This window comes from Populus trichocarpa, chromosome 13 (assembly GCF_000002775.5).
Source record: "Populus trichocarpa isolate Nisqually-1 chromosome 13, P.trichocarpa_v4.1, whole genome shotgun sequence".
Classification (NCBI taxonomy): Eukaryota; Viridiplantae; Streptophyta; class Magnoliopsida; order Malpighiales; family Salicaceae; genus Populus; species Populus trichocarpa.
The window spans coordinates 13493945-13515081 of NC_037297.2; the positions used below are offsets into that span (position 1 = coordinate 13493945).

Consider the following 21137-nt stretch of genomic DNA (forward strand, 5'->3'; position numbering starts at 1 on the left):
TCTTGCGTAAAATGGTTTAATTTTTTATATAAATTAATATAAATTATATTAATATTTATTAAAAATTTAAATTGCTCCATGTTCACATTGATAAAGATACAAAAAGGCCTTTAGACATCGGTTTTAATTTTTCTGGTTTTAATAGCAATATCGTTATTTTACTGTGCAATCAAAGTTTCATAAGACCAAAAAAACTCTTGAATCATAGTTTTAATATTTTTACTTTACAGAGTATTTAAAATATTTTACTATTAACCTAAAATATAAAAAAAATCAATTTATCCTCGAATCAATATATTAACCACCAACAAACCCTCTACAAAAGATTTTAATTTAGTTTTGATGTATAGCTGTGAAGCTATCCAGACGAACATGAATCATTAATTCAATTATTTTAAACCTCATCTTTTTAATTCTTTTTGTTAATTTAATTTTGATATAACAATTTTTAAAAATACAAAAATTGTAAAATTTTCCAAAATCATCTCCTCAATCCATGTTTCAATCCGATTCCCATGAAGCCATGATTTGTTTAACGACTATGCCTTGCTCAAGAGCTTGAGAAGGCTACTAATTAATCCAATTGCTCGAGATCTGTGTTTTTCAATTATATTCAAAGCCTGCAGATCTGATTCTCAAAGCTAAGAAGCACTAATTTTCAGAGCTCTGGGTCGACAAAGATCCCTGTTTATTTAGAAAATGGATTAAATTTGCCTTGAAATGCTCTTTATTCTTTCATTTCACTATGAAATAAATAGCAAAAAAAAAAAAGAAATCAAAAGATGAGGAGACAGGAGAGATTTAAAACGATTTGTAGCGACTTGTTCGAGGCCATGATCAAAATGAAAAGATTTGACAGGCACGGAGAATCGCCAATTTTATCATTGATATAGCCAACCTTCAATGCAAATCACGCCATCTCTTTTCTCTGGACGTCCTTGCTCTGCAAATTGGCTTCTCTCTTTTTTCATTTTTTTTTAAAAAATCTATAAACACACCATAATAATACAATCATACCACTGCAGATGAACCCTGAGAAGATGAAAGAGGAGGGGGAAGCTACCAGGCAAGGTGAGAGACAAGAACGCTTTATATAGGAGATGGGAGCGGGGAAGAGAGGAAACCCTAGACGCTGAAAAGACTTATAAGACCACGTTAATTGGGACTGCATAGCCCAGCCCATTTGTATCCAACTTGAATATGGGCCGGCCCAAACAAAAAAGAGATATATAAAAATTAAAATATAATTATGTTACTTTACCAAAAACTAAGAGAAGGTAATTCACACCATTACCTTCTGGACCTAAGATTGCAACCCCAAGCCTAAGCTCAAGTTGTCATCGATTTGGTCAGCAGAATACCTAACACAAGGTGAAAATAAGATGTTGGCTCAACAAACTCTTTCAGTCTTTACAGGGACTATACTGCAAAACTTTTCAATTTGATTCATGTGAAGTTATCTTAATCATATAAATTTTTTATTTATTTTAATATTTTATATTAAATTTATTAAAAATGGTGTTCTATTTAAAAAATTTATGATATTACAAATTTAACAGATTTGACTAGATTGATCTTAATTATTATTTTTTTATCCTAAACAAATGATCAAATATTAAGTTTATTTTATTTTATCTTTTATGTTATTATTCAAATTTCATAAACAAATTATTAAATATTGAATTGATTATAAATTTTATTTTATTCAAATCTCATAATATTTTTATTTTTTAAATTATTTTTTATATTATTATTCAAATCTCATGAGTAGTTATTTGGTAATTGATTTTGGTTTTTTTTTATTTTTAATTTCATTCTTTAAAATTATGCTGAACATGTTATTATTTTAATAGTTTTTTTAATTTAATTTTAGATAAAATTAATATGAACGTACAAATATACCCTCAAAGGAAACCTTGTTTAATCCGAATCCAGATGAAACCATCTTATGCTTCTCTCTCCTTCAAGCCGAAAGGGGTAACGAGCCATGGTCTCCAGTTTAAAATACATATCTCAAATCACCTAACCAAGGGCAGAACTAATGGGGGCCGCCAAGCTTATATCGCCCAGCGTCCTCTAATCAAAATAAAATTATATGTTATTCACTTATAAATAAAATAAAAGTCGAGCTAGAATCAAAATCAAAATTTGAAGCTGAAATTCCAGTTTAATTTTGAGATCTATATTTTTATTAATTATATAAAAAAATAAATCAAATAAAAAACGTAAAATCAAAAAACATAAAAAATCAAAGTTTGAATCAATTTTTATTTCACTATCAGCGGCAATCATGCCTTCGTCATTGTGAACATCATCTTTCATTTTGTTTTTCAGATTTTAGATCTGATTCTCAAAGATAAGAAGCGTTATAGCTACAATCAAAAACATAAATCAAATCAAATACGTAAAATCAAATAATCAATTTTGATTTCACTATCAGCGACAATCATGCTTTAATCATTGTAAAAATCATCTTTCATTTTGTTTTTCAGAACTCTGTTTGAACAAAGATTCCTCTCATTTAGAAAGTGGAAGGAAATAAGAAACCGAGAAAACAAGAGAGACTTAAAACGATTTGTAGCGACTTGTTCGAGGCCATGATCAAAATGAACAGATTTGACAGGCACGGAGAATCGCCAATTTTATCATTGATATAGCCAACCTTCAATGCAAATCACGCCATCTCTTTTTTCTTGACGTCCTTGCTCTGCAAATTGGCTTCTCTCTTTTTTCATTTTTTTAAAAAAAATCTATAAACACACCATAATAATATAACATATTCCACTACAGATGAACCCTAAGAAGATGAAAGAGGAGGAGGCTGATGAACCAAGTGAGTGACAAGAACTCTTTATATAGGAGATGGGAGCAGGGAAGAGAGGAAACCCTAGACGCTGAAAAGACTTATGAGACCACATTAATTGGAATTCCATAGCCCAGCCCAGTTTTACCCAACTTGAATATGGGCCGGCCCAGACAAAAGAGATATACTTAAAATATTCTTGCAAACTTTTTATGTGAAGTAATTACAACCTAATTAGGAGACAATTTGCATGAGTTACAGGTATATATAATTATTTTTTTTGCTCTACACTAATTATATCATATAAGCTATTGGAGGGAATTAAATTGCGGTGTCTTTCTGTATTTAGAACACATCTGCCTAAGGTATAGTAATTTAAGAAGGATGGAGTGAAAATATAATTAGTATTAAAGTATTTGTATGGTTTAGAAGTTTAATAAAAATGCAAAAAATAGCCAGGAAAAAGCAAGATTTAAATACTAGTATAAAACGAAGGAGAATTGTGTAGGGTTTTGAATGAAATGAATGGGAAGTGTTCATATATATTGTTGTTAGTATTGTTCTTATAAGAGATAGGAAGACACGATTCTGTATTCTTTCTCGAAGCTGGAAAGATTATGCTGCAAAAGGATAATTCATTTTTAAGATATACCAATCTTCGTTTATTTTTATTTTCACCTTGTTCTTGTGGGAATTTATATATATATATATATATATATATATATATATATATATATATATATATATATAGTTAACGAATGTTTGACCTGGGAAGAGATTTGTTTTACAAGCATTCCACAGTTTTATATATTCTGATTTTCTTGTTGGATTTTTATTAAAAAACATTATTAATTACCTATAACATATTATAACAAGTGTCATGGAGGGACTGGTTGCTAATATGATGGCTACTGGAGGCTTACATGGTCGTTAACTTCAGAGCCCGTAGAATTAGTTGAGGTGTGCGCAAGTTAGTCCAGACACCCATGTTAATAAAAAAAAATATCATGAAAGGACAACCACCTAGAAAATCATAAAATCGTGAGAAATGGATGACCAGAAATTTGAATTGTTACCAACTTGTTTTATTATTTATAAATATTCATATTCAAAATTAATAGGCTTAAGATTTTCTTCTAAAACTATTTTTTGGCCAGTGATAACTTTATTTATGTCAAAATCTAGGCTAATTAATAGTATTATTTTTAATAGAAAAAGAGTAATACTAATTTCTGGTTGCCCGAATTATTCAATTAGGCTAATGGAAGTTTTTTGAGAAGAGAAAAATAAATTTCCAGATGATTAGGTACCCAACTCAAAAGGCTATTATTATTTTTTCACAGCTAAGTGTTTTGTTAAAACAATCTGAATCCAAATTTCAATATTGATAAGAATTCATTTTATAATCAAAGAATAACATGCTAGTTGATTTGAAAATACTTATTTAGCATTAATCCAGACATATATAATTTTGTGATTTGATCGTGTTAGCTTTTTAACTTTTTAAGAGTATGTTTGTTTAAGAAATACTCCGTACGGTGATCCCGCACCAGCAGTGTTCAATGTTCAACAAGGAGAACAGGATGCATGCAGAAAAAGAAACAGTTCTCTTACTTGCTTTCCCAAAAACTAAATGCTTGGATTCAATAAAATAATGTTGAACGTTTCACTGGTGTTAATTCACACCATTACCTTCTGTTGCTAAGATGCAACCCCAAGCCTAAGCTCAAGTTGTCATCGATTTGGCGAGCAGAATATTTAACACAAGGTGGTGAACATAAGATGCTGGCTCCTCCAACTCTTTCGGTCTCTACAAGGACTATTTCACGTCGCGCCAATTCTCATTACTGATACAGAAATTCAGAAGTAATTGAAGGTTAAAAATTAAATTGTCATAATGCTCATTTAGCTTCATCACGGATGGCAAGGGATTGCTTCATTCTTCCAACTAGATGTGGCAGTGTCTTCATGTTATCCTGGATTGACTGGTCAACACACGACTCCAAAACATTTACAGCATCAGATCCAAGCTGCTGAGCCTTAGCTGCCTCAAATCTGTCTTGGCAGACCATCAGAGACCTGTTCAACCTTTCCTGCATTGAAGAATAAACTTGACATTAGGTATCAGCACAGAGCAATGCACCGGCTGCAATTTGTAAGAAGATCAGGTGTAAACTACAAGATGTGCAATCAGAGGGGCAATGTCGCACATTGTTATGCAACACAAATGTTGACGCTTGACAACAAAATAGTATCAACAAACTTTTTAACATACAACAAGCAATGTTCAACGCAATTGTGCCAACGAAATACCTAATTTTGTAAAGTTGTTATACTCCACTTCTTTGATGAAAGGAAGGTGAAAAAAGAGAGAGGATTTAGTTTGAGTTTCCAACAATTAAAACGGTCCGTAGCATAGTCTCTTTTTATATGCTTGTGTCTCCATGGATGGCTAAAAGAACCCTCTCAAATAGAATTAGGTTTTCAGAGTATTTAGAGGGTCAGTTTTCTTTAGATTACTTATGAAAGGAGAGAAAGCTCCAAGTATGCTGTCAAGGTAATTGAAAAAGAAAAGAAAAAGAAAATATAAAACTAGTTAACTCTCTAAAACACTCTCAACTCAAGATACTTTTAGAGAGAGCTCTTCAATCCCAAGCACTATAAAGTTGGCTTTAGATTGATAGAGAGACAAGCCTAAACAGGGTGGCTAGGCTTTTGACCCTCTTAATTGTTTGTAATTCTCAAACTTTAACACTCATATCTTCACATTTCTTTTATAAAAAAAGTATAAGAGTTACAACTTAAAGAAAAAAGTATAAGATAGTGAGATTCTTTCTATTATTGGCAGAAGCAGATGGGGTTTGAGAAAATCACACGTCTGTATAATTTTATTGATCATGTCACAATCCGCAACTATAAACTGTCAATCACTTTCTAGTTTGATTTGTTATGTAATCAAAGTAAAGCAACATTCTGGTAGATTTAATTCGATTGATGAAATTGTAAGAAACAGCTTTGACTCAACAGCATGCAGTCATCCTTTGCAATAGCTTCAGATTAGTAGCAGAATAACTGAAATACTGATCAGCAAATGTGTTTATGCTTCATTTGTTTGTACATTTAGTTTGGTGTCTCTTATATTTGAAGAAATTCAGCAAATGTCTCTTGTAATCAAAGTGATGAAAGCCAAACCAACAAACCCTTTGCCTAATCCCCTAATCCTCATGACTACATTTATGTTACTTCTAGACAAACCTATGCAAGACATTATTCCTTTCTATTCCAAATTATACATATAGAATTCAACTATCCAAAGAATAAATCACATCCAACCCCTTAATGTAATGACATAAAGCCTCATGTTAAAATTAAAAAGATAGAATAAACTTACTTGAAACTTGGCCATCTCATTCTCAAAGTGATTCTGAGCATTAAGAACTGGAACACTGCAATGTTCAACGCAATTGCTTATCTCTTCTTGCTTCCTTCTCCTATCAAAGCACTCATATGCACATTTGAAGTATGCTTGCTGCAAGAAATTATCATTTCAAACAATCAAATCAACCCCATGAAATAACAATAATAAAAAAACATAATTCTCTGATTGTCTCTTCAAAAAACAAACCCATAAAACAATATAAAGTTTGAAAAGTTTTCATCTTTTTATTTCAAAAAATGAAAAGAAATTCTCCACAAGTATTAATAATAATAAAACAGCCAGAAGCAAATTAGGCACAGTTGAGTAAAGCGCCACGACAAATAATCACCAAAATAGCACAAAAAATCTTTGCACTTTCCTTAGCTAAACAGCAAACCAATTCATACCCATTAAAAAAAAATAAAGAAAACCCACATGAGAAAGCCCATAAAGAACCCACAGCTGCATGAAACAGATACATTAATCCACCTCAATATTTACATAGAAGCAATACCTGAAGAGTGAAATTGATGTGATCTTGGACAGGGGAGAGTTGAGCCTGAGCAGCTGAATTAACTTCACTGAGCTTCCTTCTCATTCTCTCCGATACCATTTGAGCTTCCATTGCTGCTATATGATCTGCCATTTTTGCACAGTGAAGAAAAGCAAGAGACTTTTGGGGATTTTAGGGATTCAATCGGTGGAAATAGGGTTTTAGGGGTTTAAGTGCACAATCTTGGTGACGATTTTTAAGGAGCAAGCAAGTCGGGCCGATGTGGGCCTTCATTTGCTGTAAAATGGAGTATGAGAAATAATAGGCTTGGATTTGGACATTGCTTGGTAAACTTTAAACCCTAGACTATTTGATTGATAACAATTATTGATTTATTGTTTTTGGAGATTTTTTTTATTATATTTCATATACCAAGATTATTTTTTTATTCATGATGGGATTTATTTAAATATTTTATTATATTATATTCCCAAATCATAATGTAATTAGCTTTTTTTTTTTTTTTTTTATTGTCTTCTACGAGTTGGTTACCATAATTAAATTGAATTTAATCCATTTTATTGATTTAGAATAAGTTTTATTCATTCTTATATCATATAATAATTTTCTTTTAAATTCTTTAGTACCATGCTAATAAATTTACCAATCCAAGACAAAATTTATTTTATCAATTCAATTAGTTAGTAATAAATAGATGAATTAAACTATGTTAAAAAAAATAAGTCTGATTTAATTAGTATTGATTTGTTTTCGAGAAAAGGACTTGAATATTGCAAAATCACACACGTTGCTATGTTTGTTTTTGCGTTTCAAAAACGCTTTTGAAAAAAATTAAAAAAATATTTTTTTTCTTTACTTCAAATTAATATTTTTTTTGGTGTTTTTAGATCATTTTGATGCTGATTTTAAAAAATAAAAAAAATATTATTTTGATACATTTCTAAATAAAACGTATTTTAAGAAACAATCACAACTACACTCAAACAGATAAATTGTAAAAAAGAATCCTTCTTTGGCATTTGTCACTTTGTTTTTTTTTTTTTATATATATATATATATAGAAAAATTATACGAAGTCAATCTCAAGATTTCTATTTAATATATGTTTTTAATTCTATTAATTCAAAGGGGGGGAAAAATTCTACTAATCAAATCAAGCAATCATAAAAAAAAATTGAAATATTGATGCATGTTCTTTTCAATATTATATCACATAAGAATTAGGCATACAAATTGTTTTTTTCTACCATTTGATGGCTATGTATGGCCACCTTTTGTCATAAAGTACAACCATTTGTCATACTTCTTGTTTTTATTCTATGGACCAATAGATTGAAGAACAATTTTTCTAAAAAAAAAAAAAGGAAAAAAACTCTGCTAAGGAACTATTTAATTATCTTTAATATCACAAAAACTAATTCATTGATTTCAATAAATAACAATCAATCCAATAATATAATAAGACTGCAAAATTTTTATATAATCCACCATTTGTTTTCCAGAGCCAAGGAAATGGAAAACAAAGAAGAAAACCGAAAGGCACTATGCAAACACATCCCAGATCTCCTCTCCTCCTTTGTGGACACCTTTGTTGATTTCTCTGTCAGTGGAGGCCTCTTTTTACCTTCACAAAACCCTAGCTTGGATCCTCGAAACCCCCATCAAGAAACACCCCTTTCTTTACAAACAAGGTACCCAGCTCCTGATAGACTCATTGCCATTGGTGATCTTCATGGGGATTTGGAAAAATCCAAGCAGGCTTTAAGGCTTGCTGGTTTGATTGATGGGTCTGATAAATGGGCTGGTGGGTCAGCTACTGCGGTGCAAGTTGGTGATGTTCTTGATAGAGGTGATGATGAGATACAGATTTTGTATTTCTTGGAGAAGTTGAAGAGGGAGGCAATGAAAGATGGAGGTAATTTTATCACCATGAATGGGAATCATGAGATCATGAATATAGAAGGTGACTTTAGGTATGTGACTAAGTTAGGGTTAAAGGAATTTGAGGATTGGGCTTATTGGTATTGTTTAGGTAATGAAATGAAAAGTTTGTGTGTTGGGTTAGAAAAACCAAAGGATATCTATGATGGGATTCCTTTGAATTTTCGAGGGGTTGATTCAGAGGTTCTTCAGGGGATTAGAGCTAGGATTGCTGCATTGCGGCCTAATGGGCCGATTGCGAATAAGTTTTTGTCAAAGAATGTGACAGTTTTGGTTGTTGGGGATTCGATTTTTGTTCATGGAGGCTTGTTGGCGCAGCATGTTGAGTATGGATTGGAGAGGATTAATGAGGAGGTTAGAGATTGGATTAGTGGGCTGATGGGGAAAGCTGCGCCGAGGTATTGTAGAGGGAGGAATGCAGTGGTTTGGTTGAGGAAGTATTCTGATGTGGAGAAGAATTGTGATTGTTCCATGCTTGAACATGTGCTTGCTACGGTTCCTGGGGTGAAGAGGATGATCATGGGGCATACAATTCAGGAGGATGGGATTAACGTGGCCTGTAATAATAGAGCTGTTAGGATTGATGTGGGTATGTCCAAAGGATGTGGTGATGGGTTGCCTGAAGTTTTGGAGATTAATCAGAATTCGGACTTACGGGTTCTGACCTCAAATCCCTTGTATCAGAGTAAGCACAAGTCCTATTTGGATGCTGACACAAAGGAAGGGCTTGGTTTGTTGATTACTGAAAGTGGATCAAAACAAGTGGAAGTGAAGGCCTAGGAGTTCTTGCATCTAAAACTGATCAATCGATGCTTCTTCTGTGGAACCTGCTGAACATGCATTCTTTTCCTGTTTCCCTTGTGGAAATCGGCATTGGGTGAACAGGTGAACATTGTTTATAATAAACATCACAGAACCCAAACTGTATTGTTTCAACTATATTGCTGGTTGTGAGATCAACACTAAGCCTGATAAAAAAATTGTAAGCATTTTATCTTAGATCCTATTGTCATGATTGATTCCCTATTGCATACTCTAGTTTCATAAGACAGGGAGTTGTGTTGTTAACTTTGTTACTAGTGGTTTCATCTTCCTTGAATGAAAATGGAACTGAACAACATCATTCTGACTTTCTCTGAACAGGACTGCCCTGTTATAAGATAATAAATTTGTTTTTAGATAAACTTCGAAAAGCTGCCCCCTCTTGTCTGTCTAGAACCAAACATTTGCAGTCCAAGGCTTTGTTACAACTCGTCATGTAGTTATAAATGGAACTTGTTTTCAGGTTAAGATGTGGCTGTTCTATCATTATTGCCTTTTCTTTGAGTGAGAGCTTCGCTCTATCTCCATGCCCCTGTGCAAACAACCAATCAAATTACTTTGTCTAACATACTGATTAGTTAGGAAGTCTACGTAGCAATTTCTCATTAGGTATCCCAATGTGAAATAAAAAGCTGTTACAGATATTTTTTTATATTGTTTTGAGATTGAAACTCAATGCATTATGGCAGCATTCTATTGCTTAAATAGGCATGAAATAAGTTGAAGGATGTTCATGTTTGAATGGAGTAACATTCTAATTTCCTCGACTCTTGTACTCTTACTTTTAGTTGATTGTTGATTTTTCATTTGAGCAATTCCAAAAAATGCTGATTTTTTGAGTTGCTCTTCTTTTCTGGAGGCATGACTGCTTGGTAAAACTGACATTGAAGCTAAAAACTCTTAACAGCTCCCATAAATACACTCACCATTCTAATACAGCAAAACCACATCAAATTACAGAGATAAAGATTGTTCATATTTCTTTTATCAACTGCAGGAGAGGTAGACTAGGATACATTGGGAAAACTTGACTGTTTTTCCTTCTCTGCTCTTGCTCTAGTCTTCCTTCGTTGTGTTTCTAGTGCTAGTTTGATGTTGCCTTTTATTTATTGTTTACAAGATGTTTGGAGCTTATGAACATGGAAGGTGATTTTATGTGATTAAATTAGTGTTTGAGGAGTTGAGAACTGGGCTTACTGGTATTATTTTGGTAATGAAGGAAGGCTTTATGAGATGGATTTGGAAAGCTATCCAAAGAATATCTTTGATAGTTTTTTTTTTTTTTTTTTTTTTTTTTTTTTCATTTTTCTAAGGATTTACTGCAGGTTTTAGGAGTTTTATATCCTGACCTTATAACGCTTCTATTGTGGACCGGTTGCACTTGTGGGAATCGAACATTGGATGACCGGATGAACATTGTTTGGCATGATCAGAGAATGTAAACGAAGATATTTGTGATGAATCCAAACTTGCTCAAATTTTAAGTGCCATTTAAGTTTAAGATTCTCCTCTGGTGATTACTCCATATTTCATAACATGCTATCAGAAAATTGGAGAGTGTGTTGTTACCAATGGCCTTGTTGAATGGAAACTGAATTGAAGAACATTACGTTGACATTTTATGAACAGTGTAGCCTCTTGTAAGATATCGAGTGAATTGAAACCCAGAAACAAATTTGAGAAAAGTCTCATGATTATAATATGGAACCAAGTTTTAGATGAAAATACCATTATTCTAACAAACTTGCAGGTACCCTGTTGTTGACTAGTTATGAACATTGAAACGATAATTCAGATTCAAGCTACACTCCTATGTTCCCAGTTTCATCGTGATAGCCCTTGATTAAGCAAACTAAAATGTTTGGCTACTGAGACTCAGTGGCTTATGTTGGTCAAATAAGGATGAAATCTTTTGAGGGATGTTCAGGGTCTTGATTTCCTCCACGCGCAGAGGAGGTGTGGACAGACTGAGCAATCTACCAGACCACATTGTCCAACACATCCTCTCCTTCCTCGAAACTAGACAAGCAGTCCAAACCTCAATCCTCTCCAAGAGATGGACAAATTGCTTTGGATTTCTCTTCCTGACCTTTATTTCTACATGAATTCTTATACCTACCGTCGAAGTAATTTTCAGCTATTCCTGGTTAAAGTCATGGCTCAACGTGAAGAAAACAATGTACTCAAAGTAAGCAGACTTGGCATCTCTTACCCTAGAGTCTTTTTTAGACAAGGATTCATCATCTCACGTCAACATGGTTATAGATCATTATGCTGCATCTCACCATGTCGATCATCTTATCGTGAAAGGCACGTCTAGGGTTGTCTTGATAGACCTCAAGCTTAACAAACTAGAGTTGCCCAAATTGACAAATTTGCATCTTGAATTCTGCTGGTGGCCGTCTGCTATCCTTTCCAATACTGAATGCTTTGACTTTTCAGCGGTGTGTCCCAATCTGGTCAACCTATTCCTGAGCCATTTTGATGCTTGGAGATTTGGTATTTTGAAAATATCAGGACCTAAACTTGTCAACTTAACTGTGAACTGGGTAAATAGTGACATTGTGGAAATTTCTGCACCAAAGCTTACGTTTTTGAAGATTACGTTTTTGAAGATTAAAGGAGAGACGGAGTTGAATTTCTCTATGATCAACCTCCCTTCTCTAAAACAAACGGAAGTGGGTCATGTCGTCCGTGGCAACAGATGGAGATCAAATGAACTTCGAATGATGAAAGAGTTGTGGGGTACGGAGAGGTTGTTCTCTGAAAATTTGCATAAATTTTTTCAAGGGATTCGAAATGCAGAATCTGTCGCGCTATGCACTTCTTCTTTTGAGGTACAATCAGATAATATATAATACTTGCACTCTTATGCCTTGCTTCTTGATTTCTTCCCTTGTTTTAATTGCCCCCTCCTCTATGTTATGTTCTCTCAAAAAGTCAAATAAAATTGCACAAATTAGATGCTTATCTGACACTGTCATGAATAGAATTTTGGTGCTGAATTGTCCAGGCCTTAGCTATGGTTATGGATACATTAGAGGGTAAACTTTCTCCGTTCAGCAGATTGAAGTCCTTGAAGTTTATACTTTATAGACAGTGAAAACCCTTCGAAGATACCTGCAAAAGTTTTGAATTACTTGCTCAGTGGATCTCCTTGTGTAGAAACTATGCTTACTGAGTTCCGAAATGATGAATTATGTGTTACAAGTCCCAGTAATTCTGGCATTAGTTAGCATGGGAAACAAAACGACAGAAGCAAAAGATCAGCAGGCCAGAAGTGAAGTTTAGCATAAAACAGTGGAAGAAGTTGCAACTGTTACTGCAACTAATTCTGCAGCAAAATCAAGATGATTACATATAAAAAGTAATCCATGCAAGCCGCGGCGCAAGGTAAAAAATAAAAAATGATGTTTAAGTCCAGCAAAAGAGTTAGCATGAAATGCCAATAATTTCAGTAATCAACATCGTGTCAACTTGGATTATCCTGCTAGACTTGTAATCCGGCTCATGATATCAGGATAAACTAATTAAAAAAAATAAAATAAATCACAAAAATCGTCTTTTTAAAAAGAATAACCAATTTCAACCCGCGTTAACTTTTTAAACTCGTGATCCAGGTCATTATACCTGAAACATCCTATCCGAAAAAATTACAAAACTCAATTCTCAATCAATCAAATGTTTAACGATGAAATTAGAAAAAAAAAAAGTTCAATTATACGAAAGGATTCAAAATAAAAAGTTACAATTAAAAGAAGGAGGATCCAAATTAAATTTTATTTTTTATTGAAGGGTGAAATTGAAAAGAAAAATCAATTTAAAAAGAAAAAAAAACAATCAAAAGAACGAGGATCAAAATTAATATAAAAAATAAAAATAAATTTTTGATTAAAAGGTGAAATTGAAAAGAAAAATTAATTTAATAAAATGACAAAAAAATAATAATAAAAAGAATGAAAACTAAATCAAAAACAATAAGATATCACAAATTGAGATTGAAAGATAAAATTAAAAATATATTGAAATTTTACAAAAGAGCAAAGAATAAAAATTAAAAATCAAAATAAAAACGATGAAATCCTCTTAAGTCAGAGAACATTTTTGAAATTTTGTATTGCCAAAGCAAAAATCAAGGGGAGAAAAAAGAAAATAGTGAGAAAGAAATCTTCGGTGATGACAAATTAACTGTGCCATCACCGACAACACATGCCGCCCCGACATGAAGAGGAAGCCACGATGCTTTCAAAGACATAATGGAAAGGGGATTTTGGCTACCGAGAGACGCTATATGCGCCAACCACTCTTATTTTTTTTATATTTAGTCAAATATCAAATTGCCCCTTAGCCGATATGATAATAACAAAAAAAAGCCATTGTGAAAATACAAAAAAACCCTTGAATGCAAGTTTTAAAATTTTTGTTTTGATATTTTGGTTGTTGCACCGTGCTTTTAAAATAATAAAAAATTTATTTATCCTCCATCAACTAATAATGGTTAATACACCCTATTAAAAAACTTTGATATCCTCAATAAACAGTTTAATATTTTGAGATATGAATAGCAAAGACGTAATTAAACTATTAATTCTAGTAATCATTAATGCAAATAAATCTATATATATCTGTATAGTTTTTTCCATACCTAATTAGCTTTTGTTTTAATAAATATACACACACACACTAGCTAGTAACTACCAAGCATCAGCTCGAAAGCTCCATAATTCCAAAAGTTCATGCATATTCTACCATCATCATCACCTTTCTTTCAAACAGAACCTTCGATATGGTATCTGGTTCACGTGAAATCACAAGGGAATATAAATGCTCCCATTAATTTCCTCCTCCTCATCATCACCTCGGAAAGAATAATGCACCATCTGTGTTGATATGGACGACTTTACTATATAGTAATAATTAATGTCTATTTATTATTTTAATCCCACCGTCTTGCATTTGCTTTATATATATATATACACACACTATAACTTGTATATCGAAAAGATATTCTGATTTCTTTGATACAGTTTTTAGCAAGTTTCAGACTGCATGGCGGCGCCGAGCTCGATGGGCTTGGTTCAAGTGGTGGTGACAAAGAGAGAATTTATTCGATATAAAATCATTAATCTTTTTCTTTAATCAAGCATGCATGTGGTCAGATTTGTGCATAATAAATTATCCATGTCGAGTTCCCCAATCCACTGTACTTTATTTGCATTATTGTTGTATGCGTGAGATCAGAGACCTGAGCTATTCAATTAAGGCGCAGCCCTCAGCTTTATTAATTTGAACGAGTCAGGCCGAGTGTCTCATGGAATCTTGCCCAATACTATATATCTATTTATTTTATTAATATTTATTTTCAGGTTAGCTTCCATGTAACTCGACTAAATTTACAGGTTCTGAAGTTAATGATTATGTAAACCTTCAATAACCCTGAGATTTGTGGGATTCAAACTAATAACTTTTAAAAAACAAATCTACAATCTTACTGGCTAAATTATATATATATATATATATATATATATATATATATATATATATATATATATATATATATATATATATATATATATATATATCTCTTTGAAAGAAAACACTAATTATATGTGATAATATCACTATCACGAAGCTAAATTATTACATATATTTCGATTTGCAACCTAACATTCTTTTATTTTACTTTTATTATTATAGTTAGGTGGTATCTTAAATCAATCATCATTTACTCAATGTTATTAAATGCAGTTTCATTAAATATTTGATTATTCAGATTAGGTTTAAAAAACCTAGATAGAAGTTGATAATCAAACTTAAGGGATTTAATGAAGTAACTCGCGATTTGATTAAAATATAATTTATTTATTTTTAATTTATTTTATAAAAAAAATATTAAATCAACATTGTTTTAATTAACTCGTTGTGATTGTGATCCAAACTTAATAACTTTGTTCTTGTATATGGATATCGATTACTTCATGGTTCTACATGTATGATATTAACAGATTAGTACCAGGGTTTCAAACATTTCTTAGCTAGCATATACCAATTATAGCATCTATAAAAAGAGGATTCACAAAAATATATATGTTTTATTACAGTGCATGCATCAATATTCTATAATTTAGAAATAACGCCGGGGTTAAACCCTATATAAAATTTTCCGGTGGGCAGCTCCCCGGGAGGAAGCAAGGCCAACCTAGCACCAACTTCAGCAGCGTCATCTGCGGTGTGAGTGCCTTTGCCGCTAGTCATTGACGTTTGAGTGAAGCCAGGGCAGAAACAATTCACACTTAATCCAAAATCCTCATATTGTTTGGCTAAAACTCTAGAATATGCATTTAATGCTAGCTTTGATACTGCATAATCTGTCCATATTTCAGGCCAGCCTTGGTTTTTCCATGTCCCATCTCTCACATTTTCAAGGAACAAATTCACCATTCCCTCAATCTCCTGTGCAGATAATCTTTCATTTAGAAGCATCTCTTTCATCTTAGGGTTTCTCATCTTCTGCAGAAAGAAATTAATTAATGTATGCATGGTTAATTAATTTGGTGCAATAAATGTTTTGTCTATACAATAAATTGATAATTGATTGTTGATTTTTATATATGTTTCTGAAAAAATTAAATAAAAAAAAGCTCTCTATTTCTATCTTAAAATTTAAAATGAAAATTAAGGATACCAAATCTTAGATAATATATATATATTATTAATAAAAAGAAAACAAACCCGACTAATATTAAGAAAAATAATGAATTAATTAACTTACATTAATTGAACCAAGCCTCGAACTAATGTTAAGGATCCTACTTATGGAATCTGATAGACGAAACATCGGCAAGAGAGCCTCAGTGAGCAATTTGACTCCATAGAAATTGGTTTTTATCACAATTTCTGCATGATCCACTGAGTTCTCATAAATGTCATTGAATGATACAGCAGCATTGTTTATCTGGAGAATATCAATAATAAATAAATAAATAATCTTTAACAATTATTGACAATAAAAAACTTGATGAGTGTGAAATATAAAATGGGACTTTATATTATATATTTTATTAATGTAGATATTTAAACCAGTTTGAGCAAATCTTAACTAATTTTATAAAAATATTTATATTTTATTTTATTTTGTAACAGTTCATAGTTGTTAGCAAATAACGTCAGCTTCCACAAATTTCAGGTACAACTATATATCTTTTGTATTTTCTTACAACTTGTTTGTTCAGATTGACGTGGAAATATATATATATATATATATAACTCTCTCAACCTAATTCATATGCGTGTATATATATATATATAAACAAAATTATATATATTACTTCTGTAGGAGTTCTAAGTCTTTTTTCTAAAAAAAATTATATATATAAACAGATTCATATGCTTTGACAAGCTTTTAAAATAGAAGCAGCCTAGTGTTGAAAAAGAAACCTAATTCTTCCAAGTTTCATGGGTTTCAATTTGGATTTTTGTATAGCTAATTAAGTTGACTATTCAAATCATGGGTCAGGAGAAAATAAAGCTTATTATGGAAATACTGCACAGCTGTCAAAATAAAATTGGTTTATTTTTGTGTTTTAAAAATATTTTAAAAAAATTAATTTTTTTTTATTTTCAGATTGTTATTATGAATTATGATATATTTATATGAAAAATAAATTTTTAAAAATAAAAAAAAATATTTTTTTAATATATTTTTTTAACTAAATCAATAATTACTGCAATATCAAACAACTTCACGCGGAAAAGCCGTCCTCTAGATTTTTGAAGTTTTCCATAAAATACCTTGAATACAAGGGGGGAAATTATTGGTCAACTTTTGCAGCTTTTTTTTATGCTATGAATTATTTATTAGAATATCCTAATTAACAATCCATGCTTCCTATGAGATTAATCTGTATTGGCAAGTGTATGTTTCGTGTATTGCTCATCTACAATTCTACATCATTCACCTGCTGACTGGTGTTCTATGGCGAATTAGCCAGGGGAAGGGGATTGTCCTCCGAAGTCTGAAACACTTCGAAAATCCTCCCTAAATTTATAAAAATATTTCTGCCCTCCCCAACTTCACAGAGTCTGGATTCATGCCAGACCAGTATATATCTAGGTTAAGAATTAAGAAACTATGAGAAGAAGGAGAGTAAAATAGCTTACAAGAATATCCAGCACTCCAAATTTCTTTTGAAACCACGAAGCCAAGGTCTTGACAGAAGCAGGATCTGAAACGTCAAGGCGGTAGAAGTGGACATGTAAACCATGGCTTTTTAGCAATTCAACAGCACTGTTTCCCTTCTCTACATCTCTAGCAGTTAAGATCACAGTCAATCCAAGTTGAGCAAGCTGCTTTACAAGGGAAAACCCTATCCCCTTGTTGGCTCCTGTGACCATCGCAACTGTGTCCTTAGACCACCATCTACGCATACATAAGCATTGTTACACCATACAAATAAACAAACATTTTGAATGTGTAGATACAGTTAATAATGAGCTATTTGTGTCTGATCTTACCTTGTAGTAAATGTGGGGATAGGAGAGGAAGAAGAAGAATAGGGCTGTGTTATTTCCTTGTTTACTTCCATTGTTGAATGGCTGAGAGATGCAGGAGTTGGTCTGGGAATGGAAGGAGATCAGTGCAGTATGAGGAGCCTTGAGTGGTATTTATATAGAAAAACAAAGGCAAAGTATGGAGACGATAACATCATAGTAAATAAAACGAAACGTGGGGTTCTTTTTTCTTAACTAATTTGTGTCGCTAGCTAGCTTGTAGTACTGTGTGAAATTAACATCTCTGCTCCACTTTCATTATTCAAATCTTCCACAGTATAGCAAGTCAATGGTTTCTACAGTACTACAGTCCTTGCTCCCTGTTATCGTTGCTGTGCTGGAACAAATAGTCTTCTAATAACCAGTGAAAGTTGGCCTGAGTGGAAGGGGGTTTTTTTTTTTTTTTAATAATCTCGAGTTTGAATATACTTGTGAATACAGTAAGCTTTATTATGGGAAGAGATCCTTGAAGAATTGGTCCGCAAGAGCATGTGGATACCAGCTTAGAGAACCAAGAAAAAATAATAGTAATCTTTTACTTTAACTCACTATTAATGGCCGGAGCTAGCACAACTTTTTTCCGGGCAAGACTAGAATGATTGTTTTAGAGAGGACGTACAGAACTTAAATTCTACTGGTTTTGGTGCTAAAAGTTTAAGTTAGTTTTTTTTAGGACATAATATTACCCACCCATTAATTATATATATACACTAGCTATTTGACATACGGGTTCTGAAAAAATTTAAAATACAAATAAAAAAGTTTATGTAAATATTTAATCAAATAAACTGATAATTATTTAGGTAAATAAACAGTACAAAAAGTTGTTAACAAACTTTTTTTTGTTAAATAAGAAGAAAAAAAGAATAAATGACCGTTGGTAACAAACCGACCATCATCTGTCACCACGCGCCATGCACCTCATAAAAAAAAGAACATGACACAGTGCATGCAAAGATACGGTGGAAAAGCATGCTTGGCCACCGGATGATGCAACACGCGCCACCAAAACACCACGAGTAACACCCACTTGTTGGAGCATGAATCGCACACACCAACTACTTTTTTGAGTAAGAAAATGGTTTCCCAACTTAAAAACACTATAATTCTCTTCATAAACTTGGAAATCACAAAATAAAAAATCATGAAAGTACATAGGTGCCCTTAAACACATGCTAATTTTTGTTTTTTCTAAAGGTATAATCATATTTTACTGTATTCTAAAATGTAAAAAATTAAAAAAACTCTAGTTTTTTTACCTCAATGGTAAATAAGTAATTTAATTGTTTCAAAATTTTTGAAAAGACCGAATCACTCTTTATCAACAATTCAAGAAATTGTTAACTCCAAGAGATAAAATCATATTTTAACTATGCAAGAAAATTTATAAATGCATCTTCAAATAATTTTTTAATGACTAATAAATATCTGAAAAGGACTAAATTATCTCCGGGATCAATAAACTTTTTATTTCAACTCAATAATAAAAAAGTAATTTTACGCTACAATGAAAAACCCACTCGCTATGTATTTTTGTTAAATATGATTGTAATGGGAGAAGTGGCGGTAGTTTTGCTTGTTGTGAAGGAACTCAATGCAGGGACTCAAATAATCAAACAAACGTGGTCCATGGTTTATGGTTTTAGCTACTGTTATAACTTATAAGAATTGGCTCCGCCGGCGCTCGACTGGTCTGGCCGGACCTGTCAATCAGAACCAATAAGCCTAGACTCGAGTCGAATTGGTTTTTAAAATAGATTATCCCCACTGTAAATCAACAAGTATGTGATACCATTCTAATATCAATTGATCGGATAAACCAATGAACCGAAGCTCTTTCTAACTCCCATTGACCAAGGCTGATTTACATTCTCCAGGGCCTTTACTATAAGAATGACCCGAAAATCATAGACAAGATATAATTATCAATATCGTAAATATTTACAGCATGACGAGAGCTTTTATCGATCAACATAGGGAGTTGTATTGAATAAAAATATAAGCCAATGTTTTATTTTTTCATGTTTCGTATCCTTGGACAAAAAAAATCATCCAAAGAATATTCATCCCTCTATTAAATATGTTTTAGAAACACTATAATAAAATAAACAATAATGTTTTTTGTGGCCAGAGCCAGTTTAAGCGCTAAGAACCACTTGAGCAACGATTTAAGCCATTTTCATTTATATTTTTTCTGTAAGATCTCTATTTATCTTAAGCCGACTCTGTACCAGACGCAATCTATGTTAGCCACTTTCTTTTCTATATATTTTCTTAATTTTTATATGTATATGATGTTCCAGTTCTTCCATGGCTGAATTTCATCAGGTAACAAGAGAATTAAGGTAATGGTTGCAAGAACAGGGGGGGATTAATCATTGCGTTGTTGCTATGAAAGAGTATGGGAATCTTCCTTTCATCTTTATTGTACATACAAAGACAATATGCAGCCCTTTGATCGCTTTCTTCAAGGCTTAAGCAAAACCCTAAAGAATATTACAGGTGCAATTTTACGTACAATAATCAATCACTGTTTATGCTTTGCATACTTGGAATCCACGACAGGAACATAGTGGGTTTCTCATGCTTTAAAAGATGAGGTAGACAGCAGACACAAAAGCACACAAACTAATATTAACCTAAACACTTTCTAAACCTTGTTCGTGACCACTCTTTTTAGTCATCTCTTGACTGCAAGAACAGTAGGGTAGGGGGACCTCTAACCCATTTGGTTACTTTTTTTTTTTAATTTGCACTTAATTTCTATGTTCAAGGAGCTGCAAGTTGATTAAAAGTAAATAAATAATAAAAAAATACTTAATTACAATATTTAGACATGTGATTCAAGACTGTGATGACACAGTCAACACATATACATGCCATAAGTTTTGGTTGGAAAAGACACACAAATATATATAAAATAACAACTACTGTGAATATACAAATGAATTAATTAAATACAAAGGTTTTACCCTAGTCTTAAAGGGATTCATGAGTACTGTTAATGCTGCAATATAATAATTAATCTACATAATTGATTTATGGCCATCGATCATGAATCAAGCCTTTGACATGAGAGTGGAATTGTG

At 32.3% G+C, this 21137-nt stretch overlaps 3 protein-coding genes, 1 long non-coding RNA gene and 2 other non-coding genes across 6 annotated transcripts; 1 reads left to right on the forward strand and 5 right to left on the reverse strand.

The window, feature by feature from the left end:
- Positions 1-655: 655 nt before the first annotated feature.
- Positions 656-2887, reverse strand: LOC127904157 (uncharacterized). Its single transcript, XR_008057030.1, has 2 exons — positions 2663-2887; positions 656-898 (listed from the first exon to the last, which is right to left on the reverse strand). It is a non-coding gene; the product is annotated as an uncharacterized LOC127904157 (long non-coding RNA).
- LOC112323928 (small nucleolar RNA snoR86) lies at positions 811-944 on the reverse strand. Its single transcript, XR_002977473.2, has one exon. It is a non-coding gene; the product is annotated as a small nucleolar RNA snoR86 (small nucleolar RNA).
- On the reverse strand, positions 2575-2708 carry LOC112323927 (small nucleolar RNA snoR86). The gene has a single exon (XR_002977472.1). It is a non-coding gene; the product is annotated as a small nucleolar RNA snoR86 (small nucleolar RNA).
- Positions 2888-4417: 1530 nt separating the features above from the next.
- LOC18104594 (uncharacterized) lies at positions 4418-7011 on the reverse strand. The gene is made up of 3 exons (XM_006376383.3): positions 6736-7011; positions 6195-6332; positions 4418-4896 (listed from the first exon to the last, which is right to left on the reverse strand). Exons 1-3 carry the CDS (start codon positions 6865-6867, stop codon positions 4705-4707), a joined length of 462 nt encoding a protein of 153 aa, XP_006376445.1. The 5' UTR covers positions 6868-7011; the 3' UTR covers positions 4418-4704.
- A 1158-nt stretch (positions 7012-8169) lies between these two features.
- On the forward strand, positions 8170-9799 carry LOC18104595 (shewanella-like protein phosphatase 2). Its single transcript, XM_006376384.3, has one exon. The coding sequence runs from the start codon at positions 8248-8250 to the stop codon at positions 9454-9456; it is 1209 nt and encodes a 402-aa protein (XP_006376446.1). The 5' UTR covers positions 8170-8247; the 3' UTR covers positions 9457-9799.
- Positions 9800-15570: 5771 nt separating this feature from the next.
- On the reverse strand, positions 15571-18393 carry LOC18104597 ((+)-neomenthol dehydrogenase). The gene is made up of 4 exons (XM_006376386.3): positions 18013-18393; positions 17659-17917; positions 16271-16453; positions 15571-16008 (listed from the first exon to the last, which is right to left on the reverse strand). Exons 1-4 carry the CDS (start codon positions 18081-18083, stop codon positions 15616-15618), a joined length of 906 nt encoding a protein of 301 aa, XP_006376448.2. The 5' UTR covers positions 18084-18393; the 3' UTR covers positions 15571-15615.
- Positions 18394-21137: the final 2744 nt, after the last annotated feature.